This window comes from Cryptomeria japonica, chromosome 2 (assembly GCF_030272615.1).
Source record: "Cryptomeria japonica chromosome 2, Sugi_1.0, whole genome shotgun sequence".
NCBI classification, from domain to species: Eukaryota; Viridiplantae; Streptophyta; class Pinopsida; order Cupressales; family Cupressaceae; genus Cryptomeria; species Cryptomeria japonica.
This window is the reverse complement of record NC_081406.1, coordinates 637123550-637142139: the sequence shown is the minus strand read 5'-3', so window position 1 is coordinate 637142139 and position 18590 is coordinate 637123550. Positions and strand designations below refer to the sequence as shown.

The 18590-nt window shown below is 42.5% G+C and overlaps 1 protein-coding gene across 2 annotated transcripts in view; it reads right to left on the bottom strand.

The window, feature by feature from the left end:
• Positions 1 to 1115: 1115 nt before the first annotated feature.
• The window catches only part of LOC131055475 (protein LPA3), a 57615-nt gene continuing 40140 nt past the window's right edge, over positions 1116 to 18590 (bottom strand). For both annotated transcript variants that reach the window (XM_057989965.2, XM_057989961.2), the window contains exons 6-9: positions 3355 to 3547; positions 1817 to 1915; positions 1557 to 1674; positions 1116 to 1393 (exon numbers count right to left, since the gene is read on the bottom strand). In XM_057989965.2, coding sequence (XP_057845948.1) covers positions 1273 to 1393; positions 1557 to 1674; positions 1817 to 1915; positions 3355 to 3547 — 531 coding nt within the window. In that variant the 3' untranslated portion in view covers positions 1116 to 1272. The remainder of the gene's footprint in view (positions 1394 to 1556; positions 1675 to 1816; positions 1916 to 3354; positions 3548 to 18590) is intronic.

The following is an 18590-nucleotide window of genomic DNA, read 5'->3' as shown; positions in this document are numbered from 1 at the left end:
AAGCAACCTTGTATGGACCAAGGTGTTTTAACCTTTTCGATTTCAATTTATCAATCATTTCTTCTAAAACTAAATTATCTGCATTATTGCTGTCAACTCTAACTTTACACCACTTACATCCATATTTGTTTTTAATCCTAAATAAATTATTTCTTTGTATTGCTACTTCTTCACTATCACACTTCAACAATACTCTTCTCATGATAAGTGATTTACCATTCTCTAGTTCATCATCTGACTTGGGCGATCTTTTGAATTTTTATCTACATATGTATTTCTTACACTACCTTTTGATTGTGTTTCCTTTTCCTTGGTAACATTCAAATGCCTAATGTCCTTTTCCACACTTGAAACGTGTGCCTCTTTGATATCCATCTATTTTGTCATTCTGGTATGAATTATTGTCTTCTCCACTATTGGTGTAAGAATTATTGCTTCCTCCTTCATTGCAGTATGTACTACTGTCATCATGGTATGAAATGTCATCTTTTATTATTTTCATATATAGTCTTCTATTGCTATACATGAGATCAAGCTATAAATGAGTTGTGTATGATTCTTTGTGGGTGTTCCAAGCAATAAATCAGTTTAGGCAGATTGCTTATCTGCGCAATACCATAGGTACCAAGCCTGCTAAATTTTCAAGGAACTGTGGCAACATATGAACATCTTGCACCTTATTGAACAAGTACATAAATTTTCCACATTTTACCTCAGGAAGCTATTATTTATTTTGAGGCATCACCTGGTGCAAGAACTAGAGTGCCCAAAATAAGAGCAAGCACAAAAGGTCTCCAGAGAATTCTTTTAAACATTTGGAAAATACAAAAAATCTTTTATCAGAAGCGATTCTGCCATACATGCTTACTTTGTTGTGCAAGTTTGTCATACATTTCACTTCTATTAATCATACATAAAAATTGTCACATGACATAGTTGCAAATTTTGTCTTTACTAGAGAATACGTTAAGCTTTGCTAGCTAGTTTTTCTGAAAAACAAAAATTTGGACACTAAAGATTATTTTATTAAAGGAATCTAAGAAAATTGCCTGAGAAACATAGTTATCATGCTAAGTTGAATATTCATGAAAAGAAATTATACACATTTTATCATATCAAAATAAATTGAATTTTTTTATTAACATAATATATGAAGACCATTCATTCCAAATTGGAGGAAGAAGATAGCACAGAGATGAATTCCTTTTGTAGGGCATTTGATGTTCATTGAGATTCAATAACTGGGGCAAAACAACTCTTGAACTTTTAGTCTCAAGTAGAAGGAAGAATGTTAAGTGCAACATCTTTCAGCGATGGCATTGTCTCTTGTTGATGTAAACAGATGTGCTTGCCGTTAATTCTTCTCAGTACTTTCCAAGGTCCTGGGTATGACCTGCATGAAATGTGCAATCAAATGCACAAATATCAGCAGTCTGATGGACCCAATACCACCATATCCTTATCTCTCTTCTACAGGAGGCATGCACAGTGTAATAGGATGGATAAGACCAAGTGTAAGGCCATGGATTCCTTAGTTAGAAATGAACGAATGTTACCTGAAAAGCGTCCCTCCACCTTGGCCCTTGAAATTATGTATGTAGTATGCAGTCTCAAGCTTGGGTAAGAAGTTCTTTGCAAGGGCTGCAAGCTTTGGATAGAAGAATGGAGGGTAATCTTAAGTGAATCAAAGATAAACATCATTCTAGACTGTTACCTAATGAACATATATTGTTTTTTATATTACCTCCAACTTAACATATAAAGATGAAATCAGAACTCTATAAAAATGCTAGTAATAAGTATAAATGAAAGATACAACCACTCCGTATTCGGTCTAGTTCTCCATTGAATATAATCATCTTCCGTTCTGTGTTAACAACTGCATCCTTGTAAAGTTCCTCGACAACAAGCATTTCTAGGAAAGATAGCCTCCTATCAGTACAATGTACAACAGTTCTAAAGAAATTAATTCTATAAGTAGAAATTTGCATAACATTAAAGAATCCTCTACATATACCAGATGAGTAAAGCATTATCCTGGCCTTAGTATGTATTACTATTTCCTTGTTTATGATGATAATCATCTATTGGAGTACCTGTACAATCTACGATCTAGATATATCAAATTTCACTGCTCTTTTTATCAACCAAATCATAGTATATTAAAACAAAACTTTGAAATTTGCTAAACTTCATTTTTTCTGGAAGAAAATCAAAATTTACTGTATCATAGGGCAAAATTTTTTGAAGAATTCAAGTAATGTTTTTGGTAGCTTAGTGCACTATAAAATCTAGTAAAAGCAGATTGTGGCCAGGTGAGTTTCCAGAGAATCTTAATTTAACTGTAATTATCTCTAACGTTGAATGTGTTTGAGCTTTATACACAAAAACTTTCCAAAAATCCTATGGAATTCTATATGAATTAGACATCAGTTTAGTAACCATCTGTTACAAGTGCAAGCAATTTAGAATAATGTTCAAATAGGACTCCTGTTAATTAAGTTGTCTTTCAGAATTGTAATTCAATACAACTCAAATATTCAGAACCAATTTTACAACTACAAACTCAATGATGGCTAAGAATTTTCGCTAGTGTGTCAATAGTAGATTATTTCAAAAAATTCCATTGCATCAATCCATTGGAATATTTCTAAAATTTCTATAAATATTCATTACTGTAGATTGAATATAAATTTTGTTATATAAATTATACCTAATCAGTGTCTATTGCACTCTTTTCAACATCTATTTAACATTTGCCTTTAGAAATCAATTTAACATTTGCCTTTAGAAATCAATAGAGAAATTTTCATTTTCTGAAAGAGAATTTGTATGGCATTAATCACATCTAAGGGATGTGTCATGTGAAGTACCTATTCTATTTGTCAATGCCCTCGAAGTTAGTAGCATGTGATGATGAACTCAGCTAACTTTTCATTGCCTATTGGAAGGTTATCACTCTTGCGCATGAAATAAGTCCAGCCAAAGTTTGTTACTGCCAGATGCACTGCCTTTCTTTCCAGATATATTCTGATAGCTCTACAAAACAATGAGTTCTATTTTGTTTTCTTGTAGTCTCAAGGTTTGAATATATCTCTCACTTAACAGTCAATGTACGAATTTAACTTACACCTCTCTGCTAATATCAGATGTTTATATTGAAGCATCAGAATTTATAGGCGCACAAGTCTTAGTATGGGACACAATCCATTTTAAGAATGTACCAATTTTGATGTCATGAATAGTAGGTTGTTTCAAAAAACATTTCTTCTCTCTTAAAGTTTCTTTTTGTATGTCTACACACACTTGTGCCTGTGTGTGGGTGAGCTTGAGAGAGAGAGAGAGAGAGAATACCGTCCACATTGAAATATGGATAGGCAACCAGAAACATTTCATCTCCTGGCTGTACATGATCTGCCATTTGCACCTTCGTGCCAAATCCAAAATCCTCTAATAATGATGGCTTGGTCAAGTAATCCAACTTGAATGAAACTCCCTCAAAAATTGTTTTCTTGGCAAATTCAACTTCTTTGGCTTCAGGAAAAAACTGTTCAAGGATAAAACAAATATCCAGGAAATTATAAATTCTATGCAAAATTGAGATTAAGTCAATAAGATGAAATAAGGTCATAACATGAAACAACTAGGGCGCCTAATGTTTGAAAAAACAGTAAAGATGCAACCAACTTGAATTTTGCAGCCTTTATCAAAGAATCGGTCATGCATTGGACGAGAAATTATTTAATATAAAACATAACCAGAACAGAATTTTCCATATAAAGAAGGCATATTGGTCACATTTTCCACAGCCATATTTCTTGCATCTGCATCCAAATATTGTATATAGCGTGGAATAGTATTGCCGTTTATCATTTATAAACATTTATAAACCTATGGCTCATAGCATAAAACAATTGATTATTGAGAAATAATTATTGTGGCATTTCAACCGAAGAAAATGGTTTACAAAGGAATACTATAAACCACTTAAAACAAAATAATAAATATAAAATTGAGTAGTAATAGACAACTGTTCAATCATATCAAAGATGGTATTGTGCTTTTCTAGTTTTCTTGACTGTGTTTACTAATTTCTGTATAATTTAAATCCTCAAGATGCAATTGGAGTAGGAACGTCACATTCTTGAAGGATTTCATACAGCTAAGATGGTGTTAAAATGGTCTAGGCCCTTCTTGCTATGCCATCTTTACCCTCAAAAGTACTCTAAATTCAAGCCAACTTGAGCAGAATGGATTTTTGTTGTCAATTTCCTCCCAATGTTGTTGATCTGGATGTTGTTAGGTAATTATGTCCTATTGTAATTAGAACGTTATGTGTGTTAAGGGTCGGTGGTTATGTGACGATTGTCGGCAATTGGCACCGGACAACCTACACCGACACCTATATATATGTACTTGGTTTCCTATTTCAGTGTGTAGATATTGTCGAAGAAAGTTATGTTTTGAATGTACTGGCATTTGGCATTAATGAATACATACATCTGAGTTCTTTTGTTTACACTTGCATTGTTGTATACTCTCATATTTCCTACATTTCGATACTGTTATGCACTGTTTAACACACACACCCCTTGAGGGAAAACATCTGGCACCGTTGCCAAATTGAACTTGGAATGACAAGAACATACTACATGGCACGATGATAATGGGGCAACCAGTGAGCGAGCGGACCAGCAGCAATCCCGATGAAGAGCCGACAGAGTTGTTCGAAGGAGAGGGAGCACTAACAAGGGATTTCACTTGCATTCTACAGGCATCCATTGAAACTTACGTATGGAGGGAGGCCACGACTGAGGACGTCCCTGAGAGCGCAGTGTGGAGTGCCCTTGGCGTAAGTCCGGTCGTAAATCGGTTGATGAACAACTTGCCTAGCTTGTTGGCACAAGCATTCCTTGCTATCCAAACTTGTTAGGAAGAAACCTACCGCAAGACCCAGCAACAACAAATTTTGCAGCAATTTGAAGAAAGGTGTCGACGAGAGGAGGAACGTGACGAAAGCCATCGATGAACCTTCAACCCCACGGAAAGAAGGAATTGATGCCCGTGACGCTAAATAAGGATAGAAACCATGTGCCGAGGGAGGAAGAAGATGCGCACGAGGCAGCAGCGAGGACGCTGAGGTTAGAACAACAAGCAGAACGTCGGCGAAGACTAAAGAAACTTGTGGAAGAAAGCACAACTACCAATGATGGCTCGGGTGCTGAGGGCCAAGTTTCTGACATTGGAAGAGATTGGTGACGGGAGTACGGTAGAGCCGTACACACCATACAGGGGTGCCGAGACCAGGAGGGAAGAGGAGACAGAGACCGAGAACAGAGAGGCAGAAGATACCGATGCGACCAAAGGTGTCGGGAGGACACAAGGTCACGGTAGTAGAAGCAATCTATTCGGTGCAGGCTCATCACACCCTGGTACTCAGAGCAACTTGGTGGGACCTAACAGACCAAATCTCGGCGGAGTATCTTCGGGAGGACCAGTGTCTGGAGGAGGAGTTCCTGGAGGGTCAAGGTCGAGTTCCGAAAGGCGGACTGGGCCACCGCCAAGGAACGTGATGGCGAATCGGCAAAAATTGCTCAAGTTCAACAAAGACAGGAAAGAAGACCCGATACGCCATTGTCATACATGTGAAACAATCTGGTCGGCCAATGGCGTGGCTGACAGGGCAGAATGGGTGGTGCAATTCCCTGCTACATAAGGAGTAGCCATCGATTGGTACTCAGATGCTGATAAAACTAAGTTGACAACTTGGGATGAACTACACAAGGTCTTCGAAACAAAGTTTCGACTTCTCAAGGACGATAATGAAATCATGGCAGAAATCCTGAGTACTAAGCAAGGGAAAAGTGAGACCATCCAAGCATATAGCCGACACCTGAAGGAATTGCTGGGAAAAATGGACAACCAGCCCGGTGATGGATTGAAGAAAAGGTGGTTTGTGGAGGGTTTAAAGTCGTCACTCAGAAGGAAAATGAAAATCGTACCCCCCACATCCTACGAAGATGCCTATAACCGAGCAATGGACCTGGAAAGTGAAGGGAAGACATCCAGGAAGAAGAAAGACAGATCCTCTGGAGAGGAGGATTCCTCCAACGGAAGTAGCAGCGACGAGGGGTCGAGTAAAAAGGTGCAAGCCCTTCAGAAGGATATGCATCGCATGATGAAGGAATTCAAAAGTATGAAGAGAAGCACTAGCAAAAATGAGGAAGTGTGGTGCGCGGAATGTAAGGAGGAAGGTCACACAAAAGGCTCCTGTCCTAAAAAGGCCTTCTGTGACATTTGCCAAGTGTTGGGACACTCCACCAAAGAATATCCTTGCAACATGAAGACATAGGGAAATCAGGTGCTCTACACCTAGGAGCAGTCGTCACCCTCCGCAACAGCAAGCACATCGTAGCCTCAAGCCAACACCACAACATCATCTGGCGGTTACAGAGGTAACCGAAGGAGAGGAAGAGGCAACAATAATAATAGCAATAACCGGAGTCGAATGCAGTATGATGCCAAAGGACAGTCGATGATTCAGTGTCGGCCATGCAACCAGTGGGGACACTTTGCGCGGGATTGCCAAAAAGAGGAGACACCGCAGAACTTGTACAGATGGTGTGGTCCTGGAGACCACGATGAGACAAATTGCCCCAATCCAGGGGTTAATCTTCTCAATATTGAGAAGACTAGTGATAAAGAAGTACTGGCAATCACCCGTTCTCAGAACAAAAAGGCCACTTATCTCGACCCCCGTACAAAGGAGAGATTACAGGAAGCAAAGGCCAACATTGAGCGGGAGATGACGGTAGAACGACAGAACAATGCAGAGGTGGTGAGTACATCATCCCATACTGAAGCCGAAAAGAACATAATTGGGCAAGTCTTGTAGATAGAGGTGTCGATAAGGGTGAAGGACCTTCTAGACACAATGCCACAACTGAGGACCGCCATTTTCAGTTCCGTACAAAGCACCGCACACGCACCTTCGGGTGTGACCCAGACAGAAGTTCCAGTCAGCCCCTCAGTTGATCCAATGTTGTTGGCCTTAAATAGTGGTCGGCATCCTGCAGTAGTGGAAATGGGAATCCTCAAGGCTATCCTCAAGGACACCATCGTGGACGGAGGTTCTGGGGTGAATGTGCTGCCGGAGGATACATGGAAGAAGCTCGGGAAGACAACACTATGGCCACCCACATTCAATTTGGTGGGAGAAAACCAACACGACATCAAGCCACTCGGCACCTTGATGGCCCAACCCGTGACCATTGGCACACAACCCTTCCTACTGGATTTTGTGGTAATCCCACTTAAGAAGAAGGGCTATGACGCCATCTTAGGAAGAGGGTGGTTGGTTACAGCAAAAGTGAACCACAACTAGAAGAAGAACACCCTGTTCATGGAGAAAGGGAGGCGGAAGTACATCATTGACCTGAGGACCCAGGTTGTCGGCGAGGAGCTTGCATCATCCAACTCTGATTCAGAGGACTTAAACAAATGGGAGTGGGATTCCTATGAAGGCAAAGACGAGATGGAACCAAACAATGAAGGAGTGCTTGAACTCGATGGCTGCTCGGAAGATGACATCTGCTCATTGAATGGACTCTTCCACTGGCAAATGGAAGATTATGAAGTATTTCACCCTGCTTGTCACATGCTGCAAATTGAAGAGCCAGGCGAGAAAGATGAGTTCCTGTCAGAATTGTGCGTCCATCGGATACCATTGGTCCCGGGAGCCCAGCCGATGCAAAAGAGGTCGTACCGAATGAATAAGAACCTACGAAACCCGGGGACGCGTCCCCTACCTGAAAACCCCCGTCCCAGTCTCGGGGACGTTTCGGGGACTTGGGGACGGCCAGGGGACGTCCCCCCCCCGTCCCCAAATTGTCAAAATTTTGAGGGGACGTCCCCGAAACGGGGGGGACGACTTCCCTAGCTGTGGGGGACGTCCGTACGTCCCGGGGACGGCTGGGGACGGCTTGGGGACGTCCCAGCCGTCCCGGGGACGGCCAGAAGTCCCCCACATCTAGGGCTAGGGAAAAATATTAAAATAAAAAAAGTCGTATTTTCAAATTTTTTTTAATGATATTTTTTGCGTAATTGAGGGAGTGAAATATCTCATGAAGGGTTTTTTGCCAATAGAAAAATAACACCCGATGCCTATATAAAATAATAAAAGTATTTTTGGCCTCGCGGGGCGCTGCCCCTCGACCCCGCCCTGTATCGCGACAGGGAGTGCGCAAGGGGCGCTGCCCCTTGACCCCGCAAGGGGCGATGCCCCTTGACCCCAAGTTGGGGGCGCTGCCCCCAAACCCCCGTCAAAAAATATAGGGGGGAACTGCGCTGATGGAAGTAGTGAAAATTTAACCTCTGAGTCTGATTAGGCTCCATTATGTATTTTATTTCTTTAATATCTATTATGATATGCATATTGACAATGTGAATGAATTGAAATTCTGAATTCTGAGTGCATATTGAGTATTGAGTCTATTGATAATGTTGTATGTTCGATGTTTGCATTCTAAAATGTTTTCATAGTATCATACACATGCTATATCCATGTTTTCATATGAATATAATGTATAGATGCATGCTTTATCCATGTTTTCATATGAACATTTAGAATTTTCCTATATATTTTAAATTTTCCCTATATTTTATACAGCCGTCCCCTTTGCCGTCCCCCCCCGTCCCCAAATTTGGCAAAAAAATTTGCCGTCCCGGAAACTCGTCCCCCCGTCCCCCCGTCCCGGAAACTTGGGGTAACATAGATAAGAACTATCCGGCCAAGGTGAACGAAGAGATTGAATGGATGCTTGAGGCCGGCATCATATTTCGAGTGGAGACAAGTGAGTGGGTCTCGCCAATTGTGATCTCACTAAAGGAGGCCAACCACATCCGCATCTGCGTGGATTTTCAGTGTCTCAACGCAGTCACCGTCAAGGATCCATTCCCTATACCTTTCACAGACAGCATCCTGGAGGAGGTGGTTGGCCATTGGACGGCTTTTCCAGATACAATCAGATTTCGATAGCTGAGGAGGACAAGTTGAAGACCACCTTTGTGGTGGAGGACGGAGTCTATGCGTACAACCGAATGTCGTTCGGGTTGTGCAATGCTCTGGCAACCTTCCAGAGGATAGTCCTTCACATCTTCAATAAGATGTCTGTGGGAAATTTTAAAGCCTTTTTGGATATCTGGTCGATTTTCAGTAGCGAAGACACTCACTTGGTGGCGCTGAGAGAGTGCATGGAGAGATGTCGAAGGGCCAGGCTGGCCTTGAATCCGCAGAAATGCAGATTTATGGTACCACAAGGAAAGTTGTTAGGCCATATTGTTTGTAAAGATGGATTGAAAACTGACCCGGATAAGGTATGAGTAATTGTGGAGATGGAGCCGCCCATGGATGTAACGGGAGTAAAATCCTTCTTGGGACATATAGGATACGACCGGAAGTTCATCAAGAACTTCGCTCAACTTTCATTCCCACTGGACAAACTGACAAGAAAGGGCAAACCGTACATATGGGGACCGACACAAGGGGAAGCATTAGAGGAACTCAAGAGGAGACTAGTGGCAGCACCTATTCTGGCCTATCCAAATTGGGACCGAAAATTCCACATACACGTGGATGCCTTGAACTATGCCATTGGGGCTACGCTAGCACAGGAAGGGGGACATGGATTGGATAATCCCATCTATTTTGCCAGTCGGTTGATGTCGAAAGCCGAGAAGAATTACAGTACCACCGAGAGGGAAGCCCTCAGAATGGTCTATGCCGTACAAAAATTTCGGCACTACTTGTTGGCGACACCCTTCACTTTCTATGTGGATCACCAAGCGTTGATGTACCTGATAAATAAACCCATTATCCAAGGCCGGGTAAGCAGGTGGCTACTGCTCCTTCAGGAGTTCACTTTCACAATAATTGTACGTCCAGGCAAGAGCCATGTGATCGCCAGTTAGTTGTCCTGGATTAGGTCGGGGGAGCCGCCGGAGGGAGTCAATGACAATTTTCCTGATGCACATTTGTTCCAAATTGTGGCACTACCACCCTGGTATGCGAACAATGGGGAATACTTGTCTACCTCTCGGTTCCCAGCCGGAATGTTACCGAGTGAGAGAAGGAAGCTGGTCTTGAGAAGCAGGACATTTCAGCTAATTAATGGGCTGTTGTATAAAATGGGACCTGACCAAGTCTTCAGAAGGTGTGTGATGGAAGAAGAGATTCTGGGAGTGCTCTGGAAAGCACACGAAGGGCCCACTGGAGGTCACATGGGTCCAAACACCACCGCACGCAAGGTATTGCTGGTCAGACTATGGTGGCCCACCCTGTATAATGATGCACGGGAATGGGTGGTGGGCTGTGATATGTGCCAGAGGGCAGGAAAACCATTAAAGAGAGACTTTATGCCCCTCAATCCATCCCATGCCCAGGAGTTGCTTGAACGCTGGGGTTTGGATTTCATTTGACCTTTGAAGGTCAGCAAAACACGGAGTTACATTGTGGTGGCAACAAAATACCTTACGAAGTGGGCTGAGGCACGAGCACTGTCGGACAACTCAGCTTTGAGTACAACCAAGTTCATTTATGAACAGATTATTACAAGGTACGGCATCCCAATCCAACTGACGAGTGATCGCGGTCGGCACTTTGTGAATCATGTCGTCAAGCTGTTCACAATGGAATTCAAGATTTTTCATTCCTTGTCAAGCCCGTACTATTCGAGGGCCAACGGGCAGGCGGAGGCTACTAACAAAATACTGGTGTCAGTGATCTACAAGTCCTGCGGAGTTGAACAGGAAGATTGGGAGGAGAAGTTGTCGTCGGTACTATGGGCATATAGGACCACCTACAAAGTCACCACAGGCCAGACACCCTTTCAGTTCATGTACGGCCAGGAGGCAATTGTGCTGGTAGAATTCATGGTTCCGAGTTTAAGGATCGCGATCGAGAATCACCTAGGAGATATGGAAAGCCTGCAGGAATGGTTGTACACGTTAGGCAAGTTGGATGAATGCAAAATGATGGCTCAATAGGCCACTGAAGCCGCCCAACAAAGACGAAAATTTTGGCATGACAAGCACATCCGGCGCATGGAATTTCGTCCAAGACAGTGGGTGTTGAAGTGTAATGGGCGGAATGAAATTAAGCTTGGGAAATTTAAAGTCCAATGGTTGGGGCCATTTAAAATCCGCAAAGTAGTTGTGAATGGAGCAATTAAGTTGTCAACATTGGGCGACCAGCCGATAAAGGAGACGGTAAATGGGTCGAAGTTGAAGATTTATCACCACAAGCAGTAGCGGAATGATCCAGTTCGCCAAGAGGCGGGGCCCAGCCGGACAAATTGAAAAGGTATTATTTGATTTTTTTTTAGCTAAATAAAATAAAGAAACAAGAAATTAAAAAAATAAAAAATAAATTAACATACCGTACGGTGGAAAAAAGTCGTACACCGTACGACAGAGGGTAAAAAGAGTACTAACAAGGCATACGGAATTCATTTTAAAAAAACCCGTACAAGGAGCAACCGTACATTGCCATACGCCAAGGAGGACAAAAGGAAACAAACTCGTACGGACATTGCAAAATCGAATCGCCAGACACAGAAATCCGTACGATTTAGACATGGTCCATTAAAATCCGTACATTTGGCAGGATGAGTACGATGAGGAATCCGTATGATTGCAGAGCAGGAAGGTTTGTACAGTCAAACATAGAAATCCGTACAACATAATCAGTGCAAGAAGAATTTGTACGATACAAAGGCGATTGCAAATCCGTACAATCACTGGAGGAATCCATACAAACCAAATCCATAGTCACTAAAGGAAATCTGTACGGTATCAAGGAATGAGAAAGAATCCGTACGACCAGCTTAGCATTGTACGACCAACATAAAGAAATCCGTACAATGGCAAGGACATCAATGAAGACTGAAGATTGGTTGTAGAGCGATCAAAAATACGTACGTACAATGGCAAAAGGTAATAAAAATTGCGTACGCCAAGTGTAGCAGTGGGGTATCAAATCTGTACTAGTCAAAGTGCACATGCCATCCGTCCTATCCAAACTGCAAAAGTGGCGACAGTAGAAATCTGTACACGTGGTTAGTGAAGAGGATTGAACAAGAGGGGGAGAGTTTCGTACAATCCGTACATATCCAAAGAAGTACAAAGCCACAAAGAAAAGTAACGGCATTTGAAAAAAAAAAAGTTTATTAAAGTATTGGTGCCAGCAATTAAATCATTCAAATGGAATTAGGAAAACAGAAATTGGGAAAGCTAGACTGGAGAAAACGGTTGCAGCAGTTGGACCAACCAACGAAGTCAAGGAAAATGGCAGAGGGAAGCACAGCAGCCAAGGACAAGGGGAAGCGAGTGTTACAGTCGGGAGTGAAAATTGCAAGGTCAGCGGATACAAGAAAAGCCAAGAAGAAGGCAATGCCGGAGAAATTCAAACCTGACACTATTACATTCGAAGGATTGAGTGAAAATGTATGCAGGACCTGGTGGCTAGAAACCCCAAATAATTATGCAATTAAAGAATCTCTAAGGAAGGCATGGGTGCATTGGGCAATTCAAATGCCCATCTTCGCCATTAGGGATTTCAAATCATGTCTCTGAATGACGGTGGCTACATATGACAGCACGACCAGGGCATCAACTTTCTCTTACCAGCAAAGTACCGTGACTGTCTCCTTTGCACCCGATGATTTTGCTAGGGTATTTGGCATCCCAAACAAGGGAAAGAAAATAGACAAGAATTCTATGAAGATGTCGCCAGAAAGGAAAGAACAACTACTGCGGTTAATTTGCTTAAGTGATCTCTCTGACCGGGAATGGGCTGCGATCAAGGCACCCAAGGGCAGAGGGTTGAAGAAGTCCTACATCGTTCCAAGAGATTGGCAGTGTCTGCTGGATGTTATGAAAAACAAACTTATAGGAGCCAATAGGGCATCCGACACGGCGGTACCCATGATTGCACTGATGAATGGTCTGAGGAACGGGACGGTGTACAACTGGGCAACAGTTTTGTCCAACATAATCCACGAATTCTTGATCCTCCGACACAAGGCTTTTTACATGCCATTTCACGCCATAGGGTTATTCCTCGACGTTGTACGCACACAGGTGTCGCCGAAGAAGCATGTCTGGAAACCTTGAGAGACGAGGGACCCTTCACAGCCATTCATTTTTTATTGGACCCACCTAGATACCATGGCAGGTAGCGAGGAAGCCCATTCTAGCAGGAAGCAACGGAGACCACCACAGGTAGACACAGAACAGGAGACGGAGACAATTGACGAGGATGCAGAAGAAGAGGCTGCAGAAGAGGCTGACAGTAATGCAGAGGAAGGGGACGATTTTGAGGACACTTCTTCTCGAAGCAGCCAGAGTCATGACACATTCTGCCTTGCCAGCAGGAAGGAAGTAGAGAAAGCCCCAAGTACGGAGGAGAGAAGTGGCCACGTAATGCCTTTTGGGCACGTGACGAGAGGAATCCGTCAATTACCGGCGGGTGGAGTGCGACCTACGGGAGTAGGCCAATTGGTGTATGCACCACTAGTATTGACTCAAGATGGAGGATTGACACCTCTCCAGACTTCGGGGATGACGGTAGGAGCCATACCAGCCGTACCCATCCCATGATTTGGGCAGTTGAGACCCCGACCTTCAATGCCTACACCTTCTAGGGTTGCCATAGCAGTTCCAGCAGTTCTAGCAGTTCTCGTGGAGGACATTCCAACAGTGTCATTGTTTCCCAGCGAACCTCCTTGCATTGGATCTATCGTACGGAAGGAACCCGTACATACAGAGGTCTCAGCAATAGAGGGTACAGTGACCGGAGATGATGATGCCACCATGGATGCATGGCTGGGTCGCTATGAGATGCCTCCCATGGCACCATTGGGACCCCCGCCTACCTCACCCCAGCCACGTCCTTTTCCAGAGATTGTGGACCTCAATGAGGGTAGTTCTCATCAGGAAGCCGGACAACAAGAGTTGGCGATGGATTTCCTACATGACACTGTTGGGTTTGAGGAAGAGATGGTGGAGATGCAGCAACAGGAGCAGGCCACTATGGAGAGCCAGTTGGAGGGCATAGAGGTATTTTTGGCAGAGATGGGAGCCAGTGCGCGGAGGATGGCAGCAGAGGTCGAGGTCAGCGCACGGAGATTGGCAGTCTCTATTCAGGAGCAGACCGTCGGGCAATCTGTCGTTGAGGGACTCCTTGCCTTTGCCACCGGCGAGCGTACTGAGGAGTTTGGGCGATGTTTTGAGGCCAAGGGTTGGCTTGCTATGGAAACTTCCGAGATGTTGGCAGATTGGAGGCATGAGGAGACAGATGAGGTTGGTGGAGTACACTTGCTGCTACAACGGTTAGAGAAATCTTTCAGGGACTGGTACTACCAGCTCAGACGTACCTAGCATGGTGCCTCAGCAGCAGAGACAGAGCAGGTGGCGACCATCACAGCTCGGGAGGGGCTAGCCACTCGCCTGCATACGATGGAGATGGAGCTGGCACAGCAGAGAGCCCAAGCGACCAGCCTAGAGGAGTTGGCTCGTGCCAGGGTAGACTTAGCCCAGGAGACGGCAGGGTGTGCACACGAGGTAGTAGAATGGGTAACCCTTGAGACCCGTCTCACATCTACTTTTGAGGCGTTGGATGGTGTTGATTAACAGATTTGTTCCTTTCTTTAGATTATAATGTTTGCTTTCTTTGAATAATAATATGACTCTTGTACACCCCTTTATGAAAGGAAACAAATAAACCAACAGTTGGATGAACCAATTAAAAATCCATCCTCTGCATTAGAGGGCAGCTCCTCGTATGATTTGCAATGAATGTTATGCAGAAAACTTTGAAATGAATACACTTTTGACCAGAAAGCGTGTGGAAAGGCTTTAGCATTCATCTATCAACACAAAGGAATGCTTTTGAACTAAAACAGAAAGAATATTTTGAAGATCAATTTCAAATAAGAGCTCATAGACTCCGATTTTCACACATGTTCATTTCATAAATTCAGAGCAAAAGCAAATGCGTAGCACTATGAACTCTGATCGATTCTCTCTCATGTCTCACAGGACAAGGGGGATCAGCACAACTCAATCCACAAATGAATTTACTTGCAAATAATGGTAACAATGAATCCATAAAACATAGGAATAACTGATAACAAAATGATATCATGCACATTAGCTGATTTCTCAAGAAAGATCGCCAATCCTCAAACACATAGATTCAAGACTGCACACCATAACATTTCATTGCTAAACCAGTCATTCCAGTTTTAAGAAATTCATTGAAAACAAATATTGTTTGTTCCTTGAAAAATCATAGTTTTTCGGACCTTAACATAAACTTACTTCCTAGCTTAAATAGCCTCCAAGCTCATAGTTTGTTACATAATCATTAAAAATTCACTTTAACCAGAGGTTAAAGAAACCGTTTGCTAAAAACAAGAGAAAGTAAAATAACAGCCACAAAAACGCTGATAACTCATCCCCAAATCGATCATGACTCCACCGTGGCAGAGGAAGCCATTGGTCTATCCTGCTTTGCCGCAGAACTACGCATGCCACGCCACTCTAAATGTGCCGCCGAGAAGTTCAGGATGACTTGAAAGTAGGGGAGTCCAATATGTTGGATTCGTTGCTTCCAAACCTCCTTGTCCATATTTACTTGTCACCCTTGCCTTGTGCGTTTCCAGATGATTGGAACAAACCGTGAGCATTGACTCAATCCTGCCTACTTTTGAGAAATCATCCGTAGTCAAGGATTTTGTCTTTCGAATGAACTGTATCCTTTCTTGGAAGATTTTTGACATATCTATGGCAGCTTCGATTGTCTGGGCATCATCTTTCATAAGCTGGACGTCAATGCATTTAAGATCCTTTTGCATTGTATCAATTAAATCTGTCAATCCTTTTAGCAGTTTAGTGGATTCTTCGTGGCCCTATTTGATAATTGAATTACGCCACTCCACATTTTTCCTTGATACATATAATACATTGTCATCCAGGTTTTCCACAGGTTTTTCAGCCAAGAACTTCATCACACCAATTTTTTGTATATCATTCATCTGTGCAAGAACTGCCACCCATTTGGTCCTTTCTTTCTCCCAGGCAACGGCCTCTAATTCCAATTCCTTACTCACAGTCACAGCATCCTCATATACTTTCACCAGACTGACAATATAGTCTGAACCTTGTTGTTTTATAAGATCCAGCCATTTATTGAACATCTTCGCGACCATTCTGTTTCTTTGAACTTGATCCAACATCTTTTGATTTGCTGGAGATTTGAGATCAAATGATACTGCCACCTGTGACAAGGGTTGAGGATTTGGATGGTGAATGGCATTGATGTACTCAGCCATTTGAGTGATGATTTGCTTCAGCTCCTTTTTATCCTTCTCGTCCTTCCATGATCTAGAAATCATTCTCTTCGTGGAAGACTCCAAATGTTTAACATCAAGGCTCGCGAAGCAACCCCCAAATCAATCTTTTCTATTGTGAAATCCTCGGTAGCTTTGTCTATGTCTCTATCTGGAATAGGCTTGGCTATCTCGGTCGTCCAATGACCTGTTGCTTCATCTACCTCAAGCATTATCTGCGTTTTGAGTCTGTAGCATCGTAAATTGTACGCACTTGCTAGGGTGGTACAATTTCACACCTAGTTTAGCACCCGCCTTAGTGCATTTTACATTTTGCATTGCATTTCCCCTTGAGCACTTAATTAATCAAATTAATTAGGTCTAAGGTTCTATTTTATCATCTCCCACATCATAAAGTTGGGCCCTTTCATTAATGTGTGCCCTTTTCATTTTATTCCTCCTATACATCATTTAATCAAAAACCCTAATTAGGTCCTATTTTGAACTTGGGGGCTTGATTTCGGGGGTCAAAACATCTCAAAATCACCTGTAACTTCGGGATTCTCTCTAAAATCATCATATCCGACGGCCCTGAAAATTTGGTGAAAAGTTGTCGGGACCATGGCGCCCGGAGTGCACATGGTCCCGGACATTTTTCCCGAAATTTTAGGAGCACGATTCAATCATAAAATAAAGCTTAACCCCAAGAAATTGGCGGGATATTCAATCTCTAGGTCGGCCAAAAGACGAAATTGCGACCTAGGGTTTCATACATAAGAGCTCTCTTTCTTCATTTGAAAGGATCCGATTTTTGTTTTCAGGAACTTCATATGCAGCGAAAGAGAAGATCTTTGAAGACTTCAACAACATCCAACATCTTTCTATCAAGCATTTATCAATTTCATTCATCCATTTAGGGCTTGGAAGACATTGAAGAGCAATAGGAGATTACCGACTGAAGATTGGCTTGTACTCCTCCCTTGAGGGTTGGGTATGATTTCATGTTGTTTTCATGTCTTTGCATAAGCTTCAAATATCCTTTATTCATGCTTTAGATCACTTTGCATCTTCATTTAGAGCATTTACATTATCATTTACAAGCAATTAGGGTTTACTTTCTAGGTTGCTCTAGTTTGCTTTCTTGCATTTTAGGACCTTGCACACACACTAGGTCTGCACACACAATACATTTTACAATACAACTTGGCTATTCGTGGAGGTGGAAATCACCGAAGCGGGGGTTTGACTAAGGCAAAACCCTATATAGCCGCCCAAACACCTTTTCAGATATAAGTGCAGGTTTCGGGACTCGGACGACGCCGCAAGTTACAGATCCGGAAGAAGCAGACGGAGACCAAACAACACACCAAGTTTCAGAGCAAAAGACCAGGACAGGGGCGTGGAGCGCCCTGGTCCTGCCAGGACAGGGGCGCTGGGCGCCCTGGTCCTCCTGACAAACAGCATTTTCAGCATTTTTGACAGCTTTTTCCAAAGTGCAAAACAGCAGTTTCAGGGGCAGAATCAGGACAGTGGCGCCCGCGCCCCTGTCCCGAACATTTTCAGTCAGATTTTAACTCCGGGTACGCATTTTCATTCTTGTCTTATCCTTGTGTTTACAGCTTTCCATCATTTAAGTTCAATTCTGTAATCTTGTTATTAGTTCATACTTGCACTTTGGGGTTAGGGATTGAACTTGCATCATTTTATCTTTCAATTACAACAAGGGAATAGAAATCCTAATAGGTATCCCGTGGCTCTCTCTTCCACAAAAAGAAGTAGCCAATTGTGTGATACCTCTAGGCTCTTTCGTATTCCACAAGTGTGTGGTTGAAAGTGAGATTTGGGCATGTTTGCTTAGTTTCACTTTTTCTCCTACACATTTTGGTGAACCCGACGTGAACTCCAATCTTCTCTAAATTCTGATTTATGTTTTCAAATTTGAGTGTTTATGCTATTTCAAATTCAAATTTGTATTTACAAGTTTTAATTTCTTGCAAGATTTAAAAATTTAGAGGAAATTTTTGCTAAAACCCTAATTTTTCAATTCAAAGTTGAACTTGTGGATAGCTTAATTGGGATCAATAATTTTAAATCTGATTTAGGAACTCATTTGAATCATAAATTTTATCTACATTCTAAGTGCTTGCATTGGTTAAAATTAAGCATTTCCTTCTATTTTGCATGTGTTATCATTTGAAAGAG